This window comes from Falco biarmicus, chromosome 2 (genome assembly GCF_023638135.1).
Source record: "Falco biarmicus isolate bFalBia1 chromosome 2, bFalBia1.pri, whole genome shotgun sequence".
NCBI lineage: Eukaryota > Metazoa > Chordata > Aves > Falconiformes > Falconidae > Falco > Falco biarmicus.
This window is the reverse complement of record NC_079289.1, coordinates 119,892,109-119,914,965: the sequence shown is the minus strand read 5'-3', so window position 1 is coordinate 119,914,965 and position 22,857 is coordinate 119,892,109. Positions and strand designations below refer to the sequence as shown.

Below are 22,857 nucleotides of genomic sequence, written 5' to 3'. Positions count from 1 at the left end.
TTAAAGGAGTAATTGTAGGTGGTTTTAAAACTATGGTGTTATGCAGAAAATAAATCTTAGTGCTATTAATAGGTAATTACACTTAGGCGATGCTGTGTCTATACCTATTTTGGAGTATTTTACCATCCTTATAATAATTTTTTAAAAAAACAGTCTCATCAAAAACTCATGTTTTCAGCAGGCCCGTATACAATAAATGTTTTGTTTTCCATCCCCAGGGAGAAACAGAAGGTATAAGAAGCTCAGATACCTATGTAATGACAGATGTGAGGCGAAATGCGACAGGGGAATACAAGTGCTCTCTGACTGACAAAAGCATGATGGACTCGACCACCATCACCGTGCACTGTGAGTCACTGCATTTTGCACTGCTGGTTAAGGTACAAGCCTGGCTTGGACGCTCTGGGGTGGTCCCTCTCTGCCTCACTTGGGCAGATCAGTCCAGTCAACCTATGGCAGAACGGGGCGGTGGGGTTGGTTTGAAGCACTGTCGGGTCATTTTTGGTTTTTCTAATGTATTTCTGTTTGAAAACTTTAACTTTCTCAATTCACTGGCTTAGATAAAGATTCACTTTATGCAACCTTTGTACAGTATACAATATTATTGCACTGTTGCATACAGTGAAAACTGGTATTTTACGTTTCACTCGTGGACGTATGTGGCAAATTATTCTCCTCCAGCTGTGCCTTAGAACATATTCAAACACGCAAGCTGGCCAACAGTGCTATCACTGAAGGTCATTCTTCACAGTCAAATTCACATTAGTCTAATATCCTTTCATCTTATCTCAGCGAGGTTGATGTGTACGGAGCCTAGGGAAGAGCCTTAGGGATTCCTTATGTCCACATCAGAGGGGTTGCTCCTTTTAACTTCACCCAGAATCACGAGAGCTGCAGAGTGCAGTAAAGTGGCTTTAGCTGGATACCAGGAGTATTTACTCACACTTTTATCAGCAACACTTTAAAATCAGCCATTTAATTGGTTGAACCATTGAAGCAATGGCTGCTTTTCAGTGGTTGCTTTTAACGTCTTTATGTGAGAAGACAAGAGCAGAAACTCTTTCGGACTTCGCTGTACCACCGCAGGCTGCGAAAGGGGACTCAGGCCAGTGGGATCAGCTTTCCCCTAAAAGCACCGATGGTCCCTAGTCTTCCGAGTAGCATAAATACCCTTAAGAGTTTACACATTCAGAGGGACATGATGGATAATGAAATTTAAAGGCTTGCACAGGAGTTATACCGCACATGAAAAGAGACTTCGTGTTTGAATGCTTGGTTTTGATAATATTTTTTTTCTTGGAAAGGGTACAATGCATGCAGAATATACCTGTACACGAATAATTACACTATCGCATTTAATGAATAATTTTCATTTAATAAGTTCATTTGCTGTTTTCCTGCCCATCCCTTCTCTTTGCCAAGATTAGGGTATGTAAGATCTGAAGAGAGCTCTGTGCTGCTGCCACTAGCTGCCCAGTATCAAAGGTAGCTTGCTGGTAGAATGCTGTGGTATAACTGACCCTTTTATTTTGCTCCAAGTGGATTGCGTGTCTCTTGTACTTCCATAAATAGTTACTCTAAAGAATGGCTTCCTCAGCTCCAAGTTATATATAACAACCAGTTTTCCTTTCTTTGCTATTTTGTCTGCATGTGAGAAGAGCTTTACTACACAAGAGAAGCATGTGTTTTCTTGACAGAAGGCTTTCCAGGGTTGGCGGCTGGTGCACCTACTCAGAACTCATAGGTACAATCTAGTACCTTGCTGCTTTGCTTCCCTTGGGGTTCACGTTGCTTTGGTTTGTTTCTCTTACACCCCACCTCCGTCTGCGATAAAGCCTTTGCCCGAGTGAGGTGCGGTGGCTGGGAGCAGTTCTGAAATGCCCGGGCCATGCCCTGGCTTTTTAGCTACTTCGATGCCTTGCCTTATGCTGGGCTAAAGCATTTCTGTAATGTGTTTTCTTGTGAGGACTCCTCTCAAAAAGTTATAAAACTCACAGATGCTTTATAATGTCCTCTTTCATCTCTCAATTGCTAACTTTATATTAATTTTCCAGCATAACTCAGTAATTTTTAGTGCTTTCTCCTTCTCGTGTACTTTATATTTTTGGGTTTTTATTATGCCTCCATGATGTTTTTTGTCCTTCAAATATTTATTGATGCCTATCAAATCCTATTTTTACCTCCCTCTTATTTTTATTGCTTACCTTTTCACATACGGATGAACATTCCTGTCTATGCTGTTACACTGAAGAAGCCTTCATTCTGAGTCCGGGCTTTTCGCTTCTTGACATCTAGTCTTGGAACTTTAGCTTTTGGCTTTTTATTATTTTCATTAAAAAAAACAAAACAAAACAAAACAAAACAAACAACCACAAAAACACAACAAGAAACAGGCAATATAATAATTTTAGTTTAAATTTGTGAAACTATTTAATTTACACTTCGACTGTAGTGCTTTTTTTTCCCAAACAGATTTTATTGAGCATTATAATTACACTGGTTCCTTTCAGTGTCTAGGTAGGGAAAGCTTCTTGCTGGTATGAAAATTCATTAGCACATTATAGCACACATTATAGCCCTTAAATATATTTGCAACAAAGTACTCTGGCTCAAGACCAAGCTTTTTTTTTTTTTTTTTTTTGAGATGAATGTAAATTATGAGAGTCTCAGAGAGCTGGAAGTTGACTTTAAAGCATCCAAGTTACCCATAATGTTTAGGGAAATGATTTGTAAAGCAAGTTGAGGGGGAAGGAGAGAGGCGCCCCGTTCCCCGCCGGGCACCAGGGAGAAGCGGAGCCCTGGCCCCTCAGGGCAGCTCCAGCTCCAGCTCCGTGCGCAGGGTCCCGGCTGGAAGCGGCAGAACCGAGTGCTCACGGCAGGCGTGATCTGCCCCTCGACAGCAGGAGAGACCCAACACGATTTGTGTTGTGGCTTTGGGGGTTTTTTACACTAGGTTGTTAATTTTCTGCCAGCACTGTTCCTTGAGTGAGCTGGCCGAGGACCAGATTAGCAAGGATCAGGGCCAGGAAGGAAAAGCGAGCGAGCCGGAGCAAAACCTTGTTTACAAGCGCTTAAACTGCTGGAGAAGCACACCCTGAGCGAGGCAAGGAGAGCGACTGGCAGTGGAGGACGGGCGCTGCTTCCCTCAGCTAGGAAGGAGCAGGCGGCTGGTTCAGCCCACGTCCCCTTTCCTTTGTCCCTTGCTAAAATTATTTCCGCACGTAAAACCCAGCGTGGAGTAGGGCTGTGGGACTTCCTCTTGGTGATGCTTTCTTTTCTGCTAAAACGTGTTTTCTGGGGAGATAGGTTTGCAAACCTTCGAGTGAATTAAAGGTTTTAGAAGTTTAGCATTTTATGTATTTAGGGGTTTTTTTTTGTAGCCTTTCCTTGTGCTACAGCCTCATTGCAAATACGGGGAAAATCACCTTTTGAATGTTGCATAGAAAAAATAATCTATTCTCATTATACCAGGAGAAGTTTCTGATTTTCTGCCAGTATCTTTAGGCAGTTCAGACTACAGGCAGGAGCTGTGCATAGTTCTCCCAGTTGTAGCCCAGTATTCCATTGGAGGCCTCCTTGAAATGCCGAGAGCCTGTCCTTGTATGTGCAATAGGGTTTCAAAATGGAAACCTTTGCTCAAGTCTTCCCCACATTAATTCCATACCTTTCTCACATGATGTGGTAATACATGCAGAACGCGCTCTTTGTCTCTTCCCTGTGCTACTTGGTATGCAAAGACAGCACTGAAATCAATGCAAGGCTTCAAGTGAGACCACATGAAGAGCTAGCACATATTGAAAATGGTGCCTGATGAAAAGTTTGTTTATGAAGATCATTTCAAAGCCAAACAGGAAATGTGTGGGAAATTCTTGCAACAAAATTTTTCTTTCAATGGCAAGGAAAATTAATTCTGACAGTTTTCCGTATGCAGGAAATATTTTCTCCTTATACTTCTGTACCAAGAAGAAATTATTTACTAACGGAGCATATAAGTCAAGAGGTAAAAGTAGCTACATCGCATTTCTTTGTGGACACTACAGATAAACTGGCAGAATATGAATCCCAATCAAATTGCTCTATGTAAAGTTCCTAGAGGGGATGCCGTGTTAAGCAGTAGCTTAATTTGGTACTTGCTTTATAAATCACCTTGCAAATACTGCTCTGAGCTGTGCAGTTCATCTCGCATACTGTAAATATTCCTGAACTTCTATAACAACCCGGACCGCAGTGTGAGAGGGATCAGCCTCAGTGACACCACGGCAAGGGGAGGGGGGCACAGGCGTGCTGCCCTGGAGGCAGGCTGGGCTGGAGCATCGCTCTGGGCTCAGTGTCAGTCTTGACCGAGATGAAGGCCAAAAATTTAATGAGTTTCTGCTTCCTGGGGCATATGTGAGAGAAATCCCTCCTGTAGGGTCTTTGGTGATTTCTGGGGTCTGAGGTGCAATCTTGCTTCAGAGAACAACAATTTTAAGTAGATGATAAAGGAAGGTCACCCTGAGGAAAAAAATAAAATAAAATCTTAGCTTCTTCTTCAGCCACCTCTCTGCCTTGGTAGTATTGTGCTCTAGAGTAACAGAGCAAGAAGAAACATCCCATACACCATCTGAATCTGTATAACAGCCGGCGGCTCAGCCCCCCCAGCCGCTCGCTTGCCCTGGGTGGGATGGGGAGAGAAAGGGAAGGGTAAATGAGAAAACTCGTGGGCTGGGATAAGGACAGTTCAACGGGCAAAGCCAAAGCGGCGTGCCCAAGCAGAGCCACCCGAGGAATCCCTTCCCCCTGCCACGGCAGGCAGGGGCTCAGCCCCCCCAGGGCAGCAGGGCTCAGCACGCGGGACGGGGCTGGGGAAGGCAAACGCCATCGCTCCCAGCGTGTCCCCCCTCCTGCTTGCCCAGCTTTATGTGCGGAGCGTGGTGTTACATGGTCTGGGATATCCCCTTGGGCAGCGGGGGGCAGCTGTCCCGGCCGTGCCCCCCAGCCCCTTGTGCCCCCCGGCCGGCTCGCTGCTGGGGAGGAAAGGCAGAAGAGGCTCCGTGCAGGCTCTGATCAGCAGTTATGAAAACATCCCTGACTTACCCACACTGTTTCCAGCACAAATCTAAAACATAGCCCTGTACCAGCTACTGTGAAAAAACATTAATTCTACCCCAGCCAAAACCAGCATGATACAAATGCTCACTGGTTGAGTCTTCTATTTCTTTTTTTTGTTTTGTTTTTGTTTTTTTCTTTTTCGTTTTTCTTTTTGTTTTTCTTTCTTTTTTTTTAAGCAATGGTAAAATCTGGGGAACCTTGTTAGTTTGGTTGCATTTTCGACTTTGGGGAGGCAGGGGAAGAAATCCCTGTAGGCATACAGAAACAAAATGCCATTTTATCTCTTTGGTAAGAACTTTGCTTTACGCATGCAGAGATGAAATTACAGTCCGTGTGAGCTCTGGGACGAGGCATTAGGCTTGTACCACAGATAATAGTGCAGGCTAACAGTACAGGATGGACCCCAGTAGCTCCCTGGGTTCTGCCTTTAAGTACAACGGTGTTCCCAGGGCAACCACTGAATGCAGCCGGGAGCCGAGTTCCCTGTTTTGTTAAGGAAGACTCACACTTTGCCCTGTCCTCTACTGACTGTGGCTTTGCCTCAAGCTTTTTTTAAACACTGCTAAAAAGCTGAAAGGATGTTTTACAGTACTTTCCGAGCAAGTACTATATTTGTGATAAAATGATGTGCACTTGCTGTTTGAAAGCGTGTGCGTGGGTGCATCTGGGGTAGGCATTCGACCAGGCAACTTGGCGTACAAGCAAGGCGCTCAGAGGGGAAGCAAAAGAGAGGTTTAACTTGGCAAACTGCTTCTTTCTTAGTGTAGGATCTTTTTTTCTTCTTTTTTTTTTTTTTTTTTTAAAAAAAAGAAATCAGTAGCCTGCCAAATCTATATAGTTACAAAATCTAGAGCAGTGTTTCCTGATCTTTCTGTTAGCGGCTGTCACCCTGCCTGGTGTCAAACGCAGCCATCGCGGACTGCAATTCCCCTGGAGCCAAAACAGGTCAGGCAAAGCCTGGACTCCGAGTTACACAAAAATGGCTTTTGAAGTTACGAATGAAAAAAATAAATCAAAGGGCCTCATGTGTGGCCCCTCCAACCCTACAATTCAGACTTCTCACCCCTTCAGTCAGTATCATGCCTGTAATTGAGATATCTATATATAAAATTTTATTTATTTATTTATTTATTTATTTATTTGAGAGATATATATGATTTATTTAATATATATAATACACACCCTGTATTTGACTGTCCTTATCCTCTTTAGATGCTGGGGTTAAACATCAACTTGGTTTATCAGATTCTAGGAGTTACCCCTTGTCCTCCTGTCTGCTTCTCCACACATGGATTTCAGGTTAATCTGCCCCCCCGCACAAGCCCTCCCCTGCAGATACAGTTCTGCCTGGCCCGTAGCGAGCTGCCACCGTAGCAGCCTGTGCTTCCCCCTGCAAGATGCACCAAGATGCACATGGTGCTACATGAAGTTCTCCTGCGGCTTCTTGTACCTCCTCTATCCTTCTTTCCGCAATACAAGGTGAAAAAAAAATTACCCATTTGCTTCGTGGTTTGTGAGTTTGTGCTTTTCCTTTTAGCCTAGAATTACAGCAAAAACGTTGATGTTCTGCAGTGCCTGTTGTAGAATAATTCTCTCTTCTCCCTTACTTGTGAAATCGACTTACATTTTAATGAAGAAATGGTATCTTGAATTTAATGAGTGCAATTAGTCACATTTTCTTTCCTCGGTAAGCCTTTGAAATGGGCCAGGCTTTCTGAGATTAACTTTTGACAAATGTTCTTTCTATCCCAGATTTGGATTTGCAGCTTACTCCTAGTGGAGAAGTCACAAAACAGATCGGAGAGGCCCTGCCTGTATCGTGCACGATTTCTTCTAGTAGAAATGCAACTGTGTTTTGGATAAAGGTTGGTAATTCATCTACTTCACACTTCAACTGAGTGTTCGCCTCTGCTTATTACTGCTGCTGCCTCACTGCTTAGGAAGGGATGAAGTCCTTCGATGGGCTTTTTACAGAATATTGTTAAAACGCATTTAGCACATGGCTAAAATGAGAGCTACTGACTCCAGCTGATGACTGAAAATCAGTTACTGTAATTACCGACTCAGTTGTTCAAAGGGAGAGAAGTAATGCCTAGTGTAACACAAATAAAACTTTTGAAAAGGTCTGTACCAGGCCCTTTGGGAATCAGGTCCCTCTGAGAAGGAAAGCCGCTTTGGTGGAATTCGGATCCCTGAGATGTTTTCTCAGAGGCAAGCTTGGTCTTGGGTCCCATAAACATAATAAAAGGGCAAGGCAGGCTGAGCGATCAGGTATTAGCAATCGGTGTTCAGTGGCTGGTGGCGAAGGTAGCTATCACAGATGGTAGATTTCAATTAATGAAAAATAGCGATACCTGATGGGCATTCAGTAGCATATGTTGATCTCAAAAGCGTGTCCTAGAGAACAGGTTGTGTCTCAAGCAGTTTGTACCATCAGGGGTTTTGGCCAGCCTACTATAAAAGCTCAGAACTAATAACTGCTCCCATCCATGTCCTTGATCTGCCAGTGACGTTGTTCGAGAAGTAGAGAGGTGGCTTTTATAAATCTCTGGTAGTTCCCACTTCTCACGCCGTTACATTGCAGTCAGCTACTCCAATGTAGTTACTAAGGAGGGAACACTTTAAGAATTAGGCTTTAATCTACCCAAGCACATGAAAAATTCTGTTGATAGCAGTCATGTTTGTAATTTAGCAGTTAATGTATTCTGAGTTAGGATTCACAGGCGTTAACTCCTTACTTTATCAGGACAATACCAGAATGCAAACAAGTCCATCATTTTCAAGCCTTCAGTATCAAGATGCTGGAAACTACATCTGCGAAACTACTCTACAGGAGGTTGAAGGGTTAAAGAAAAGAAAGACACTTAAACTTATTGTGGAAGGTAAGGGAGCAGATAGCTATGATTATTAATTGTCCTTTTCAAACAAAATGGTTAACACTAATATTGTTCTTGTAGGAAAACCTCAAATCAAAATGACAAAGAAAACCAACACAAATAAAATGTCTAAAACAATTATCTGCCATGTGGAAGGTTTCCCCAAACCAGCAGTGCAATGGACAGTTACCGGCACTGGAAGCATCATAAATAAAGCAAGTATCTACCTTACTCCTTTATTCACCAAAAGATAGTGCATAGGAGGTACAATTTAAAATCAAGAAACGTTTTCCAGGTAGTGAGACTGAAGAAACTAAGCCTTTTCATTTACCTAAGCGAAGGTTAAGTGGTAGCTGATGCTACATAGTACTCACATGGATGATTTCTGATGATAAAGGTCTTTTGAATAGAGCAGGGGAAGGCACAGAACACCCGCTGGCTACAAGCCGAAGCTGGAAGGAAAAAGCAAAGTTTACAAATGAAATACGCATTTTTAAGCTAAGGCACTTAGTCATCTTATCTGGGTAATATGGTGATTTTCCCATTGCATAAAGAATTTACAAATAATGATTTAACTATAGAACCTGCATTAGAAAGCAAATGGGTACTTGATGTAGGCATTAACTGGGTGAAATGTAATGAAATGTGGCAAGTACAAGACAGAAAATACAGACAATGCAGTTCCTTATGGGCTTTGCAGTTTTCATCCTAATTTTTATAGTTGCTTTTGTATGGTTATACCTGTAGTTTCTCACTGGCAACAGTAGCATAATGCAGTCATCCTGGGGGAGAAATGAGGAGTACCCATATGCAGCAGGAAAAATATCTGGAAAATAAACAAACTGCAGTATTTTCATATTGATTACCAAATCACATGCAAGGCATTGCCACGTTTTGCCTTGGCAGGAAAAATAAATGAGACATACATACAGTCAGAGACTGGAAGTACAATGCACAGTGCTCCTGTAGATTTCGTTACTCCATTCGGTTTTGCTTTAAGCCTACAGAAATTACGTATAGCTGTCAAAATTTGTCTTATTTACTCCAAGCTATAGCGCAGGAATTGTCTTGAAGCTATATAAATGATTGAAAATAATTTTCTCTAGGCATTGTATTAATCTAAGAATGATGTACAGCAAACGTAAGGAACACCTTCACATCACTATTTTTGCAGTGCAGGTGCTGCAGGTACTAAATACAAGCAGTTTGGCAAAATAACACGTAGTGTGGAAACAGCTTGGAAAAGCTAGAAAGTGGAAAACTTCCAGTGATTGTTTTCCTTACAAAGACATAAATGAAAAACAGCAAGATGGGAAAAAATGAGACCGTAGGAGTTTTGATTTTGGCTTTTTCTTTAAGAATTTGGTCACTTGGAATATTTTTGAAATAGTAGAAAGAAACAGAAGCAAATACAGCATGTGGGTGACTTTCTTAAAAATGCCTCTTTGTCAGTGGTCTGACAGTGCGCACTGTACAAAACGTAGCTGTAACTGGATGCCTTGGCCGAAGTGTTTTCTTTCAAATGACCATTTAATAAAATAATGCATTATTTCTATTGCTATTGTTTGGAAACCTGAAATATTGGTTGAAAGTTATTTCCCTCTGAGCAGTTTCAGTGCGTAATATGGGTGATGCATGTATTGTTCTTTGCATTTTTCAAGGAGACTAATACTCATTTTTTACCTTTTCAGACAGAGGAGACGAAATATGTTAATGGGAAATTTTCCAGTAAAATTGTAATTGCTCCTGAGGAAAATGTGACTTTAACTTGCATTGCAGAAAATCAGCTAGAAAGGACTGTGACCTCCCTGAATGTCTCTGCTAGTGAGTGCCTTCTAAAGCCCATTTTCTTAAAAGTTATAGTCTTATATAAAGCATCCGATACACTTCACACTCATATGAAGAGTAGTCTGCATAGTAACGTTGATACTAAGATATTTAACCTTTTTTTATCTTAAGTTAAGCAACTGTAAATCCATTCTGGATCAGAATACATAAAATTTATTTATAGCTTTCTGGGTGATGTCACTTAGTCTTCATGGCTTTCTTGGTTAGCTAGCTCATGTACGCTTTATATTGTTTACAGAAGTAAATAATATTACAGAGTAACATTACAGCATAATAGTACAAAACCATTGCAAAATAATACATTCTTTACGAGGCAAAAGTCTTTATTTATTACTAAATTAACATTATTTTTCAGCCTCAAGATTCCCATTGATTATCACTGGTAGGACTTGTCTCAGGACAGAAATGAGCCATACTGGGCTTTAATTGGATGTCGCTTTTCAATGATGAAAGGTGGTGAGAAACTACGATTTGTGGAAGGGTAGCACAGGAATACTCAGTCAGAAACATTTCTGAGAGTATTATTACAGGCTTTGAATAGGAACCTTCAACTGGATATATTATAGTTACAAAGGAAAGACTTCTGCTTAAAGATAAGGTTAATTGCCTTGTTGCGATTAAAGGTGATGTTCAGGTATAACACGTTTTGTCTTTAATTTTAACGTTTTTCATTTCAGTAAGTATTCCAGAATACGATGAGCCAGAGGATAGAAACGGTATGTATGGTTTTCTGTCTCCATAACCCTTGCTGTTGATTGTCTCAGTTCAAGACCTCTGTAGTGTCACTGAACAATTGCCACAGTCCCTCAAAGCGGGACTTAATTTGAAGTAGCTGGTGCCACGATTGAGTAAGAATGTGATCTTCTTGAAGCTTTAAATGTGTTTTTAAGGACAATGCCTCCTTTTTATTTTTTAAAAATTTTGACTTTCTGACTCTTTTCTTGTTTCTGATAGAAATTTTTTAGAAATGTTTTAATGCTTTACTTTATCATAGGTCACCTCATTAACTTTTCTTCTTTGCTTCAGATGACAATAGCGAAAAGGTTAATGACCAGGCAAAGCTAATAGTGGGGATTGTGGTTGGTCTTCTGCTGGCTGCTCTGGTTGCAGGCGTGGTCTACTGGCTCTATGTGAAGAAATCAAAGTAAGCATTTATGTAAAACTTGACACTAAATGGAAAAAATATTAATAATAAGCAGAAATGTATGTTCACCTGTTTTTCTTCATGCAGCATTCCCGTAGTTTGAGTGGGGAAAGGTTGTTGCAGTAGGGGCATTTGATAGAGAAAGGAAACTTGGTACCTCTGGTGGGCTTGTCCTCATGCTTAACAGGACACATCTCCTGGAGGTGGGCTTCCAAGGCTTCATAGATCATCACCTGTCATGAGGTTCTCCTCCCTGACAGCTAAGCCTGTGCTGATTCTTGCATTTAAATATAGCACCTGCTACTTCATTGTGGGGCGTTAGGTCTGTGTGGCTTTACTAGAAACTGCCTTCGTTTAGGGTAGCTCGTGTGCTGTAAACATGGAATAAATTGCAGAATAAGTCAACTATCTCAGGGAGAAGAGAGATCCTTAATTCATTTGTTCATACATGCTTTGAGATCTCTGAAGTGAAATCGATAAAGGTAGTCCTGGGCTGCTGCAAACCCTAGGAGCTATCATCCCGATTGGCATGTTTTAGCCACACCAGGCGTAGAATGGGGTTTGCCAGTGAGAGCTGCTTGCTTTCAAGTTTCTTTATGGTCACACAGGCTCACTTTAGAAAAGAAACTGGATGATCTCAAAAGGAAAGCATGATTTCCCATCCTTTTAGAGGTGTCCATGACTGTATGCCATGTGGCCTTATCCTCACACATTTGTCTCCAGGGAGAACTGAGGGCAGGCTTCTCTCTTAGGGGTTCCTTACAGCTGCTTCGTGACAGGGAAGATTAAGGTAGTCACACGTAACATGCACAAATCAATACAGGTACAGAAGCAATCTTAAAGTTCAGTTGTTCTTTCTGTGACCTTTCATTAAAATTAGATCAAATGAGACTAAAATATACCAGTGGGATTTTACTATGAACAAAACGTGTTTCATTGATGTGAAAGTACAACAAGGAATCCTCCATCTGTTTCAAAATACTCTTTTTGGGTAATACATAAGGATTTTACTACAGCCATAACTGAGCAGGTTTTGGAAGTTTTTCAAAGAAAGAATTGCTATAAATTACCCAAGCACAGAATCACATTAAGATATTACGTGGGAAAAAGAAAATACTTTTTGCAAAGCTTATGCTTCTTTTGGTAGAAATTAAAAAGTAATAATAATGTTAAGCTCCTCCCACACTTTGCTACTAGCATAGTAAGTAATGTCTAGAATAATTTTCTTTTGTCTTTCCTTTTTAAATATGAGAATGTGGAATCATGAAACTCATTCATTGGTTTGGGTTTGGGGTTTTTTTGGAAGAGGTGGTTTGGGTATTAGACGGACAGAGAAGGTAACGTATCCTTTCTTGTACCGTTGTGTAGCGTGGGGAGAACTAGCAAGAATTGTAGGACGTAGCATGTCCTTTGCTGAGATGAGTTCATGACTTAAGGTAATGTTTTCAGCTTCAAAGATAGGACAAAGCATATTCTAAACAGGCAACACTTCTTTTCCTCATGCTCAGCCTCTCTTCTACAAGTTTAGAGTAAAAATTAGAGCTAGAATTGATTAGGTTCACTGGGAACAAAATGAAAATCCCTTTATAGTTAAATAGCCTCCATATTTGACACATGGTTGCTGGTCTCTGAATTGATGCATCATTCCTTGACAATCCTCTGTTCTCAGTATATGTATGAGTTGATCCGTTGTTACCCTCCCTGCTGCCTGCATGCCATACTTGCAAGAGCAAGCAGAGCGTCAGTGCCTATTCTGACAAAAGTTTTCATTACAAATTAGAGCCTAGAAATCAACGTGGACCTTGCAAAAAGGACCTCGCACCTTTAGACACAACCCCTGTCCAATCACAACATCCCCCTACAGGCCACCAGTTAGTAGTTATTTTTTGAACCCACCCTTGAACGGTAACTCACCTCATCTCTATCCCCAAAGTGACGCCAAAGGAAAGTCTGAGAAGGCAGCAGCACAGAGCTTTCCAGGTCTGCCGAGGCAAGAAAATCATTACTTTTTTTTCATTGTTGGTGTTGTGGTTTGTATAATCTTCTATTGTCTTGTCATCCACACTAAGTAGGAATTATACTTGTAGCCTTGGAATATATTCACAGTAAATCACTTACATAGTTATTCACTGCCTCAGCTCCACTTGATGCAAAAGCTGATTATTGCCACATATTCTTTTCACTATGAATATTACCCCATAAATCAGAGACTCATCTGTATTCCACATCCTGCAGCCAGCCCCCTCAAGTAAAGAGTTGTGGCTGCCTACCCCAGCATGCCATGTTTCTCCTTCATCTGAGCAGAAGGCCAAAGACTGGTTTTCTACAGATTTCTCCTTTTTCCAAACAGGGTATTTAAAATTAATTTGCACCGAGCAGAATATAACTTAGCACTTCAGAATCTTCTTAAATTTTTGCTTCAGACCTCAGCTGAGTGATTCTAGGCCACCTGTCTTCAGTTAATCTGTCATATAGGAAATTTTCACCTTGCCAGAAACAGCTGAGAGTACAGCAGAAATTAAAGGTTTAGAAAGAAAATAACGCACCCAGCACCCTTTATCTCCCGTTCTCTAGGCATTGAAGCTTTGTAGGTATATTAGACCTTCATCCCATTTTTTCTCCTTGGGTTTGGAGGTGCATAGATCTTGAGTCACGTGAGGCTAGATCAAGGTTAAAGTGGTTTAAAATGCAGTGAAGGAAAATTCAGCTGGGCAAATGGAGGCGCAGCAGCAGTCTTAAAGATTATTCATACTCAGAGCACACCAAACTCTTGAAATTCTTCTTGGGTCACGGTAATCAAGAATGTTGCTAGTATCTCTGAAACTGAACACTTGAAGCATAACAATTCTGCTTTTCTGATGCTTTATGGGAAATAAGCATACGAATCCAAACATGGCAGGCCAGGTGTGTGGGACACTTGCTGCATGTTTTGAACAAGACTCAGCATTTGTGTTGGTTTTTGTGCAGTTCCCTTCCAGAGAAAAGGCAAAGTTACAGACATCTCTGAAAGTGTCAGTTCAGGTCCCAGATCTGCTATGGAAGTGGCACAAATTAAAAAATGATCACTCAACTCAATCGTCGTTTCTCGATGACTGGAATCTTTTTCTAATATCTCTGCCTTTTTTCCTTCTGATGGATACTTGAGAACAATTGAAGGACGTGGAAGGCAAGATTTGGGTGAATGGAACGAGGTTGCAGATAGTCCAGATTTGGATGCATAAAACCATTAGTTCCTAGAAAATCTTTTGCAACAGCGCATTTGAGTGTCTAACGTGCCTTTCAAACGTAATGCAAGCTTTAATGGCATCCATGGCTCAGGCTTCAGCACTCAGAACTGCACTGATGTGTATTTTCTTTCCCATCATTATGGCAAGCTTGGGTAACAAGGGCAACGAGCACTGCAGGTTTTCTCCCTTGAACAGTGTTCAAGAGGGTGAGGCCTAGGCTGGTGAGATTGAAAGAAATCAGGAATTAAAGCCCAACAATTTCTGGGTCATCCATGTACAGCTTGTATTTACTGTACAGCAGGCAAAACACTCAGATGGAAGATGGTGTCTTGTATTAAAAACAACGCTACCAACAGTATCACAACTGAATCTATGACAATAACAGCCCCTCAGCACACATGCACATACTCTAAAGAAAACTAAAAACCTCACTGGGGCAGTGCTTACAGAGAGGTTTTGATTAGGATTCCCTGAGGATAATTATTTTCCTGAAGAGCAAGCATAAATAAATGTAAAATATGAGTCATAATTTTAGAAAGAGTTCAGAATGATCCATGTTTTACAAATGAATTATTATTATAAAAAAACCAAAGCAACCAACAGTTGAGGGACAAAAGTAAACTCGTATCCATACAGCCAGCTTCTCCCTCTTCAGAACAAGGTGGCCAGAGCGTGCTAAGGGCCGGCCTTTGTGGAGCTGGAGATAATGTTGAAGCGTGTGAGATGGCCTGGGCAAAGTGTGGGCTCTTTAGCCCTTTTGGGCAAATCCTGGGGAATGTCTCTGCCCAGTCGGACCACGCTGCCCAGTTGCTCAGATATCATCGAGAAGTCACTCCTGAATTGCAAATAGAGTTAACACACCAAAAAACAGCAAGGAACAATTGTTGCTGAGCATTAAGCTGGCAAAGGACCCTTTGTCCTGTGCCTCAAGTCACCTCAGGAAGGAATGGAAATCATGTTCTGAGCTATTTCTCTGCTACAAAGGCCATCCCTGTCAGACGCCGAGGGCTGGTGCCGTGCCAGGGTCGGTGGTTCCCTGGCTGCTGGCAGCGCTTTACCAGCAGGTCACACCGCTGCAGCTCACTGCAAAACTGCTCTTCTGTCTCTTAATGACACTAGTTAGAGAGCACTAAAATAGGCAGCAGTATGGCTGTGCTGAGGAGGTGGTGAACCTGCCCAGGTATCAGTACTTGGGGAACAAAACAAAACAAAAAAAAGCAAAACAAAAAGAAAAATTCCAGCAAGATCACTGAACCACCAGAATTAAGCTGCTGTATTTCAGTCTCAGGCACGGAGAATCTAAATCCATCTGCTTGTCAGACGTGAGGAACGGCTGCTGCTCTCATTTCGAGCAAGCGATATATACCATCCTCTGAAAGAGCGAGCGCTGGATCGCCTGCCTCCTTCAAAGTCACGGTGCTGCCTTTTAAATCTCCCGTTTTCACCCATTCTGGCTTTAGGAAGCCAGAGGTGACATTTAGTGAGGGGAAGAGTTTCACCGAAGGCAGAACTGAAACAGCACACTACAACTGCAGCCTGCTGGCGCCGCAGGGCCTCCTTCGGCCATGGAGCTGCCTCAGCCATGGAACAAAGGCCGGCGCCGCTGGTGACAGCGCCCTGCCTGGCAAGCGCCAGCTCACGTGGGACTCAGGCTGCTTGGGGCACTCTAAAACTCTTCGTAAGAGACCAGAAAAGGATCGTGGGGCCATGCCAGTGGTCTATCAGCCCGCTCTGCTGTCTCCAGAAGCAGGCGTGAGCAGTTACGTGGGGCAGACGTGTGCCGTGCTGCTTTCTCACCTCTGGCTCAGCTAACTGCCCAAGTCCTGGTTCTCTCAGCCTTTCATCTCTTTCCCTACTGCCTCCAATTCTGTAAGACTTATTTATGGAACAGACTCATTACCCACATGATGAGCCAAATGTTGTGCTCTACTTAAACCTATTTCTTTTTTTTTTTTTTTACATTTTTTTATTTTTTAAGGTATTTATTTGTTTGGGGCAGTTGCTTCTTTTTTTTACTAGGATTAAAGAGATTTGCAAAAGGTTATGAAGATCACAGGTCAATCTCTACCAAAGCATTGGGTTTTCTTCTTCATTGCATCTCATATCCTTTGCTTCTATGCACGTCACGTGTTTCAGGTTTTGATTACCAGAAGAAAAAGAGAAGGTTACTGTACAATAGAAATTTACCCCTGTCGAACAAGTTACTTCGTGATACAATCTCAGCATTTTCAAAATGAAATTTACCTGCTGTAAGCAAGAGATCAGCTCTTTGCAGTTAGTGGGTTTTCAGCACAGGTGTCGCCCCATCAGCCACACAGAGGTGACAGAGGCAGTCTAAACCCGACAGTAAATGCAGCTTTGAAGCATTAAAACTTACGAGCCATCAGGAAATGACCTCCTCTAACGCCAGAAGGGTTTTGGAATGGTCCCGTCCAGTGCAATCCATGGGTTGTGGGGCCCATGGTCCCACCCTCAGCCTCCAGCGCAGAGATTCAGCAGGGCTGCAAGGGGCGGCGGGTGCCGTGGCACCCCCTCGGGAGCTCCCCTGACACAAGGGCTAAGCTGTACTCTCTTACCCGAGCCGCTCAGGGCTGCCTCAGCCCCGGGCAACAGGCGGTGCTCCGCCGCTGCCAGGGCCTTTGCTCAGATGGAGGATGCGCACGGCACAACACTCCACTAGGAAAAATCCAGGTCGGGTGTTTGGGGAGGTACGTACCTGCATGGTGTCAGCGTGACATGTCACACTATCTCGCTAACCTGTGTCCTCGTTGTATTTTGCAAGTCAGCGTCACTGCGGGTCTTTACCCTGAAGCAAGGGTGAGCATATGCATGGATCTGTCACAACAGACATTCCTTTTCTGTAGGGGAAACAAATTATCCATGGAGAAAACGCGTCTATGATAATCTGCTTTGACACAAGGGATTTACTTTGTCCCACTCAAACACATTTGCCCATTTACATTTTAAAAATTGCGGCCTTCAAAATGTTATCGCAGCGCTGCAGGAATCTTTCACCTTGGCAGACAGCAAGGCTTCTCGCACGTTAAATGAAATTGTGCTAAGCTAAACTAAGCACTTAACTCATTAATTCATCTCTACTACTTGCATTAAGGTAGACGTACTATTTTAAATGAGGCATACCTCTATTTCCCCGCCCCGCATCGCCCCCCCCCCTCCCTCCCCCCCCCCACATTTACACAATTTCTTCTTTACCCAAAGCCTGTCAGTCATAGCCAGCACAAATCTGAAGCAGAGTGGGGTTGGGGTTTTTTTGGTGTTGCCAGAATTTTCATTAATTTCTTTGCATTTAAAGAGCTTCCCTTTGGCACGGGCTCTGAGACTCAATTACTACAAGCACACAAAAGGTTGCCATGTACGTGGAGACACTTTAGCCACACCTGTAGCATTTTAGCATGCCTTAAAGCAAACTCTTGTTTTTTGAAACAAGCTGCACAATTTGTCAAGAAACATCGATCTGCACAACTGGTTTAACCTTACTAGGTGTCCACTAGCCCAGAATAATTCCGAATTCCTCAAGAGGTAAATCAAATGTACGTAGCCCTACTGCAATGCGCGCTGCGGTACTCACGCCAGTGGGGGAACTGGTGCTGTTGGCCTGTTCACAGACATATGCAAACCTATTGCTCCACTCCCAACAGGGCTGTAAGGGTTTTCTGTCTTTCTGAGAGGGGAGGAGATGGTGTCGTTAATGTGAGGCCGGAACAAATCGCTGTAGATGTGCAAAAATGACCTTATTTTTTTCATTATAGGACAGCATCAAAACATGTAGACAAAGATCTTGGAAATATAGAAGAAAACAAAAAACTAGAAGAAAACAATCATAAATCTGAAACTTAAGAGAAAATGTGTCAGTCGTCATTCCAGGTGAGTGTTTCATATTGCAGCATGTAACATCCCTTTGTCCACCGCTTCCCTCTGGTGCTGGCAGTGCTAGCCCCGAGTCTGTTGCTCACCTTCCAGGGGGCAGGCAGTGGGATGATTTTGAGAGCTGCAATATTAGGACAGGCAGGCTCAAGTCCCTGGCCAGTTAAGAATTCGTACCTGCGTATGCACGTATTAAAAAAGCCTGACATTTAGACATAACTTAGCACTTGGCTGTATTTTTATCCATGTACTTGGGGAAATGAAAATACCAATTTGTATAATATATCACTGTGGTGTATGTGTGCATGTATGTATGTATATGAAGAGTAAGTTTAGGTGTAGTTTAGAAGGTTTTCAGCTATGACTTGCAATGTTCACACAAACCTTCTTCCCTTACTGAAAGCAACAGTTTCCAAGTCCTTGGTCAGCTTTATTCATTGCTGCATGGAACCTTCCTTAGAATAAAATCATTCTTATACTCAAGATTTCACATACTTACACTATTATTGAATATAGCCTGGAAAGAGACACTGTATTTGAAGCTAGTAACCGGTATGAAAGTTTCCCCGACTGCTACCTCGTATAAAATACACAGCATCCTATTCGCTGGCTGGAGGCAGAAGTCCTGTGAGGCACCAGAGGAGCCGTACAAAGCACCAAGAGCACCACCCGGTGTTCACACAGACTTGCACCACTGCCGTGTCTCCCCTTAGCACCCAAAGTAGGGCTGAGCCCATTTCTCTGCCCAACGAAGGCCATTTTACAGCAACGCTGTGGTAGCACAAGAGCATGAAATCCAGCCAACCGTACAGGGGTGTCTTGCGTTGGCCATCAGCTGTTCCTAAAACCGAGAGGAGCGCGTGTTCCGCGGAGCTGCGCTGGGGGTTCCTCCGGAGGGAAGCCGCAGGCAGACCTGACTTTCAGTGATCTCAAATAAATAGCATTGCTACCTACTTGAGGCAGCAGGGGTCTAAGGCATATAGTGGAATTATGACATTCCATATTTAGATTAAAAAGTTTCTAATAGAAATGAAGACAGCTGTCCTTATTAATAATTTCAATATGTTAGTGTTGTCTTGAGATTTTGAAGTACAAGGCACCATTTTTGCACTGGATATTCAGAAGTCACTGAATTATTTAGAGGGATAGTATTATATATGAAGAGATGCCGCATTGCTGTATGCCCTTTGATAGCACTATCACTGTTTTACCAGTTTGGAAAATGCAGTTGGGAATATCAAAATTATACCCTCTGTATGATTTCAAAGTGGAAAATAAGTAAATTTAGATTTTGAAAAAGTTGCAGGGTAAATACCTAGCATTTCTACTCTGATTCTATGGGAAAGTTATGTAATATTTTTGGTTGGGGCTTGTTTTGTGTGGGGTTTTTCCTGGACCTGGTACCTTCTGCAACATTGCAGCATTGGGTTGATGAGATGGAGCTGAAGTTAGCGGGGGGTATTTACGGGCCACAGGAGTTCAAATAACACCGTGTGCCCCCAGTGCAATCTTTTACTCTAATTACTTTATTTCTTCAGATCAGCAGCTCTACATAAATGAAATGGACATAAATCCATTCCTTACCAGATAAGCTTACTGGGTTTACCGGGAACAATACTGCCACGGCTGTTCTTACGAAAGAAAGCATTCTCACTGTGGCAGGGCAGCACAGAGTACTGTTGGGGTAGCTGCTGGAAGGTTAGACACCAAGTACTTCTGTTGGGCAACATATTTTAAAATGTTTTAACTGGCTTTATCTTTCCTGTTTTCAGAGAATACATATAGACCAACTGAAGCATGAACGTGGATTGTATTTAAACATATACAAAGAAGTGACAGCTATTCATGGTTCAAGTATTAAACAGATCATACTACCAAGTTTTCAAAGGATTTTAGACACAGTTATCTCAAGCTGAAAAAAAAACAAACACCACCACAAACTAATTTTGGCAACAGCCATGATAATAGGTCACCATGTTGTGTTCTGTTTGAAATATTTTTTTGTAAATGTCTGCACTGAAGATTTCTTTTTGTTTGCCTTTATGTAAATTTTTTACGTAGCTATTTTTATACACTGTAAGGCTTTGTTCTGGGAGTTGCTGTTAATCTGATGTATAGTGTAATGGTTTTATTTCCATTGTTTTTATGACACCCTTTGAGCAGGTACATGTCTAATTCTGATTGTTATCAGTGAAGCCTCTGCTTTGTAGCAAGTACCTAGAGTGTGAGATTGTCTTAAAGGAAAACGTCAAACTCCCTTTCTCCTCCTTTGATATCACAGTAAAGAGAAAGCGTGACAGCTGTGACAGAAATAAACTAAATTGTTAACAAAAGCGAACATTTTAAAAACCATGCAAAGCGCAACAGCCAGAGAGGGACTCAAGAGTTTCCAGGAAGAAGTCTGGCTATTGAGCAAGGAACACAATGAGAAATTCCTAGCCTACCTGCAGAGGTGGCTGATAATCCTCTTCTTCTAAAGCAAGACACACATTTCATTATCGGCTGTCTTTCATGTTAGAATTAGGATAAGGAACTGGAATTCTGGATTAATTTTAACTCCTTTATGTTATCCGCTGCCTTAAAGTACTGTACCTTTTCTTCATTTCAAAAAGATATCAGTCAGAATTGGAAACTTTTTTTAAAAAGTGGTCATATCAAAGCTGCATTTTTTTTTCCACAAAAATAGAATATATATATATTTTTTGTGTGTTTTTGTTAACTATGCTACAGATATTGAATGCACCTTGAGATAATTTTAGTGTTTTTAACTGGTACCTAATTTATCAAACAGTACATATAATTGTAACAATGAAATGTCTATGTATCTTTAGTTACATTCAAGTTTGTAACTTTATAAACATGTTTTATGCTTGAGGGAATTTTTAGAATGGTACTGATAAGGAAACGTTTTAGGGTAAATGGCCAACAGAAGGTTGTACTTAGGGGAGAGAAGTTGCATCTTACGCGGAAGGTTAGTTTCGGGAAGAAGGTAGCAGGCGGCTTTGAGGGAGAGGGACGGTAGAGCAAGCAGAACATCAGGTTTCCATTTACAAATATCCAGGGAAAAAGTAAGTTTTTATAGACCGGTAGGCAAAAATAAATAAATAAATAAATAAATAAATAAAAAGAAGAAAAAGATGGACGTTAGGAAATGTATTTTGCCACTTTTGCATTATTTAGGGGGAAGAAAACACTGTTACTTGTAAATTTGTAAAATGTTAAATGTCTGGGCAGTAGTGACTGATGTCTTAATAAAAGCTTCCTGTAGTGCATTGGCATGGATTAAATACATAAGATGTCCTATAAACTCTATGCTGTATAAAATATTCGAGGGAAATCCTGTTACATGCCTCTAAACTTTGATTTGTTACTGGTTTATTTGGCAAAAAGGAAAAAAAATAATTATAATCTTGGTCAATATTTAAACCAAAGTAAAATGGGGGGAAAAAAACCAAAGTAATTTGTTTTGCATGGCTAAGCCATTCTGTTATCTCTGTAAATATTGTGATTTTTTTCTTTTTAGAATTTTGTTAAAAAAATTCTAAAATTTTTAAACACCTGTTTTTCCAAAATAAAACGTGAACACACAAAAGAGTTACTTTATATACAAATATATCTTTTTCTTTTAGTGCGAGAACACTGCCAAGTGATACACGTTTTTAAAAAAAAACCACACAAAAAACCCAAACTGCAGTGGGCACGACTCTAAACAGGCAAAGTTGTAACAGAGTCCTGCGCAGGAGCGTGCAAACATCACCTGTCTTTGTTTGTAACACTACAGATAGTTCTTAAATACAGAGAGAAAACCTCCCAGGATCATAAGGGAAAGCATAGGGAAGGGCTGCAAATTTTCATACCACTGTCTGGGGAATACAGGGGAGAGGAGGAGAAATATGAAAAAAAAAAAGAAAAAAAAGAAAGTCCTTCAACTTCCACAGCTACGAAAAAGGAATAAACCCAGCTCCTCGCCTTTTGGGATTCTGCTAGATCTCCTATGCACTTTAAATCGTCAGTCCTAGGAGCTGGCTTTTTCACTGCTCCGAGTTCACGATAGGCACGTTTCAAGAACCAAGAGCGCAAAAGAATTAATGTTTCTATCCATGCCTAAACAACAATAAAACCGAAGTATGTCTTCACTCGCTTGTCTGAAATCTCAGTTTGCAAGAGCATGTGTGAGCAGGAGGGAGGGCACGTACCTACCGCTGGTGCAGCTCCGTGGGGGTGGGCGGAGGGTAGGGGCTGTCTCCTGCGCCGGGGGCTCAGGACCTGGGGAGCACAAGCACTCGGAGCAAAGCACGTGCCCAGCAGGCACGTGAAGCCTTCCAGGAGTTCCTCATGCAGGTGTCTCCTTGCGACCTGGTTAACAAAACAACTTGGCAATGAATCGGGGGCGGGGGGGGCTGTTCAAATCTGACTGTGTATGCCACCCCAGAGCTCAACTGCAGTTTAATACACATGGGAAGAAAACAATAATAATAAAAAATCATCTCTGCTGACAAATGGGTTAAAAGCCCAGCAAGGCGGAGTAGGAGAGAGCTGATGCTCTCGTTTGAAGGTTGGGAAATATAGTTTGCGGTGTTAGTTCATGGCTGTACAGGAACCTGCCGCCCAGCTCGGAACAAACCGATGCGTTTGCCTGCCTGCTGCAAAGGCATCATCGTGCCCAAATTCCCCCAGGCTGCCCAGGCAGCTCTGTAAGTCCCCAGCACCATCACCGGGCGCACAGCTGCGCTGCAGTGGCTGTGAGCCACGACTCACACGTGCACGGAAACACGGTAATGGCCAG

The 22,857-nt window shown here is 42.0% G+C and overlaps 1 protein-coding gene across 3 annotated transcripts in view; it reads left to right on the top strand.

Moving 5' to 3' along the window:
* ALCAM (activated leukocyte cell adhesion molecule) overlaps positions 1–22,207 on the top strand; it is a 124,942-nt gene extending 102,735 nt beyond the window's left edge. For 2 of the 3 annotated variants that reach the window (XM_056328692.1, XM_056328693.1), the window contains exons 8-16: positions 219–348; positions 6,844–6,956; positions 7,838–7,973; positions 8,049–8,186; positions 9,663–9,791; positions 10,493–10,531; positions 10,842–10,959; positions 17,957–18,071; positions 19,844–22,207. In XM_056328692.1, coding sequence (XP_056184667.1) covers positions 219–348; positions 6,844–6,956; positions 7,838–7,973; positions 8,049–8,186; positions 9,663–9,791; positions 10,493–10,531; positions 10,842–10,959; positions 17,957–18,044 — 891 coding nt within the window. In that variant the 3' untranslated portion in view covers positions 18,045–18,071; positions 19,844–22,207. Of the gene's footprint in view, positions 1–218; positions 349–6,843; positions 6,957–7,837; positions 7,974–8,048; positions 8,187–9,658; positions 9,792–10,492; positions 10,532–10,841; positions 10,960–17,956; positions 18,072–19,843 lie in introns of all 3 variants that reach the window. The other variant, XM_056328691.1, reaches the window with a different exon arrangement.
* Positions 22,208–22,857: the final 650 nt, after the last annotated feature.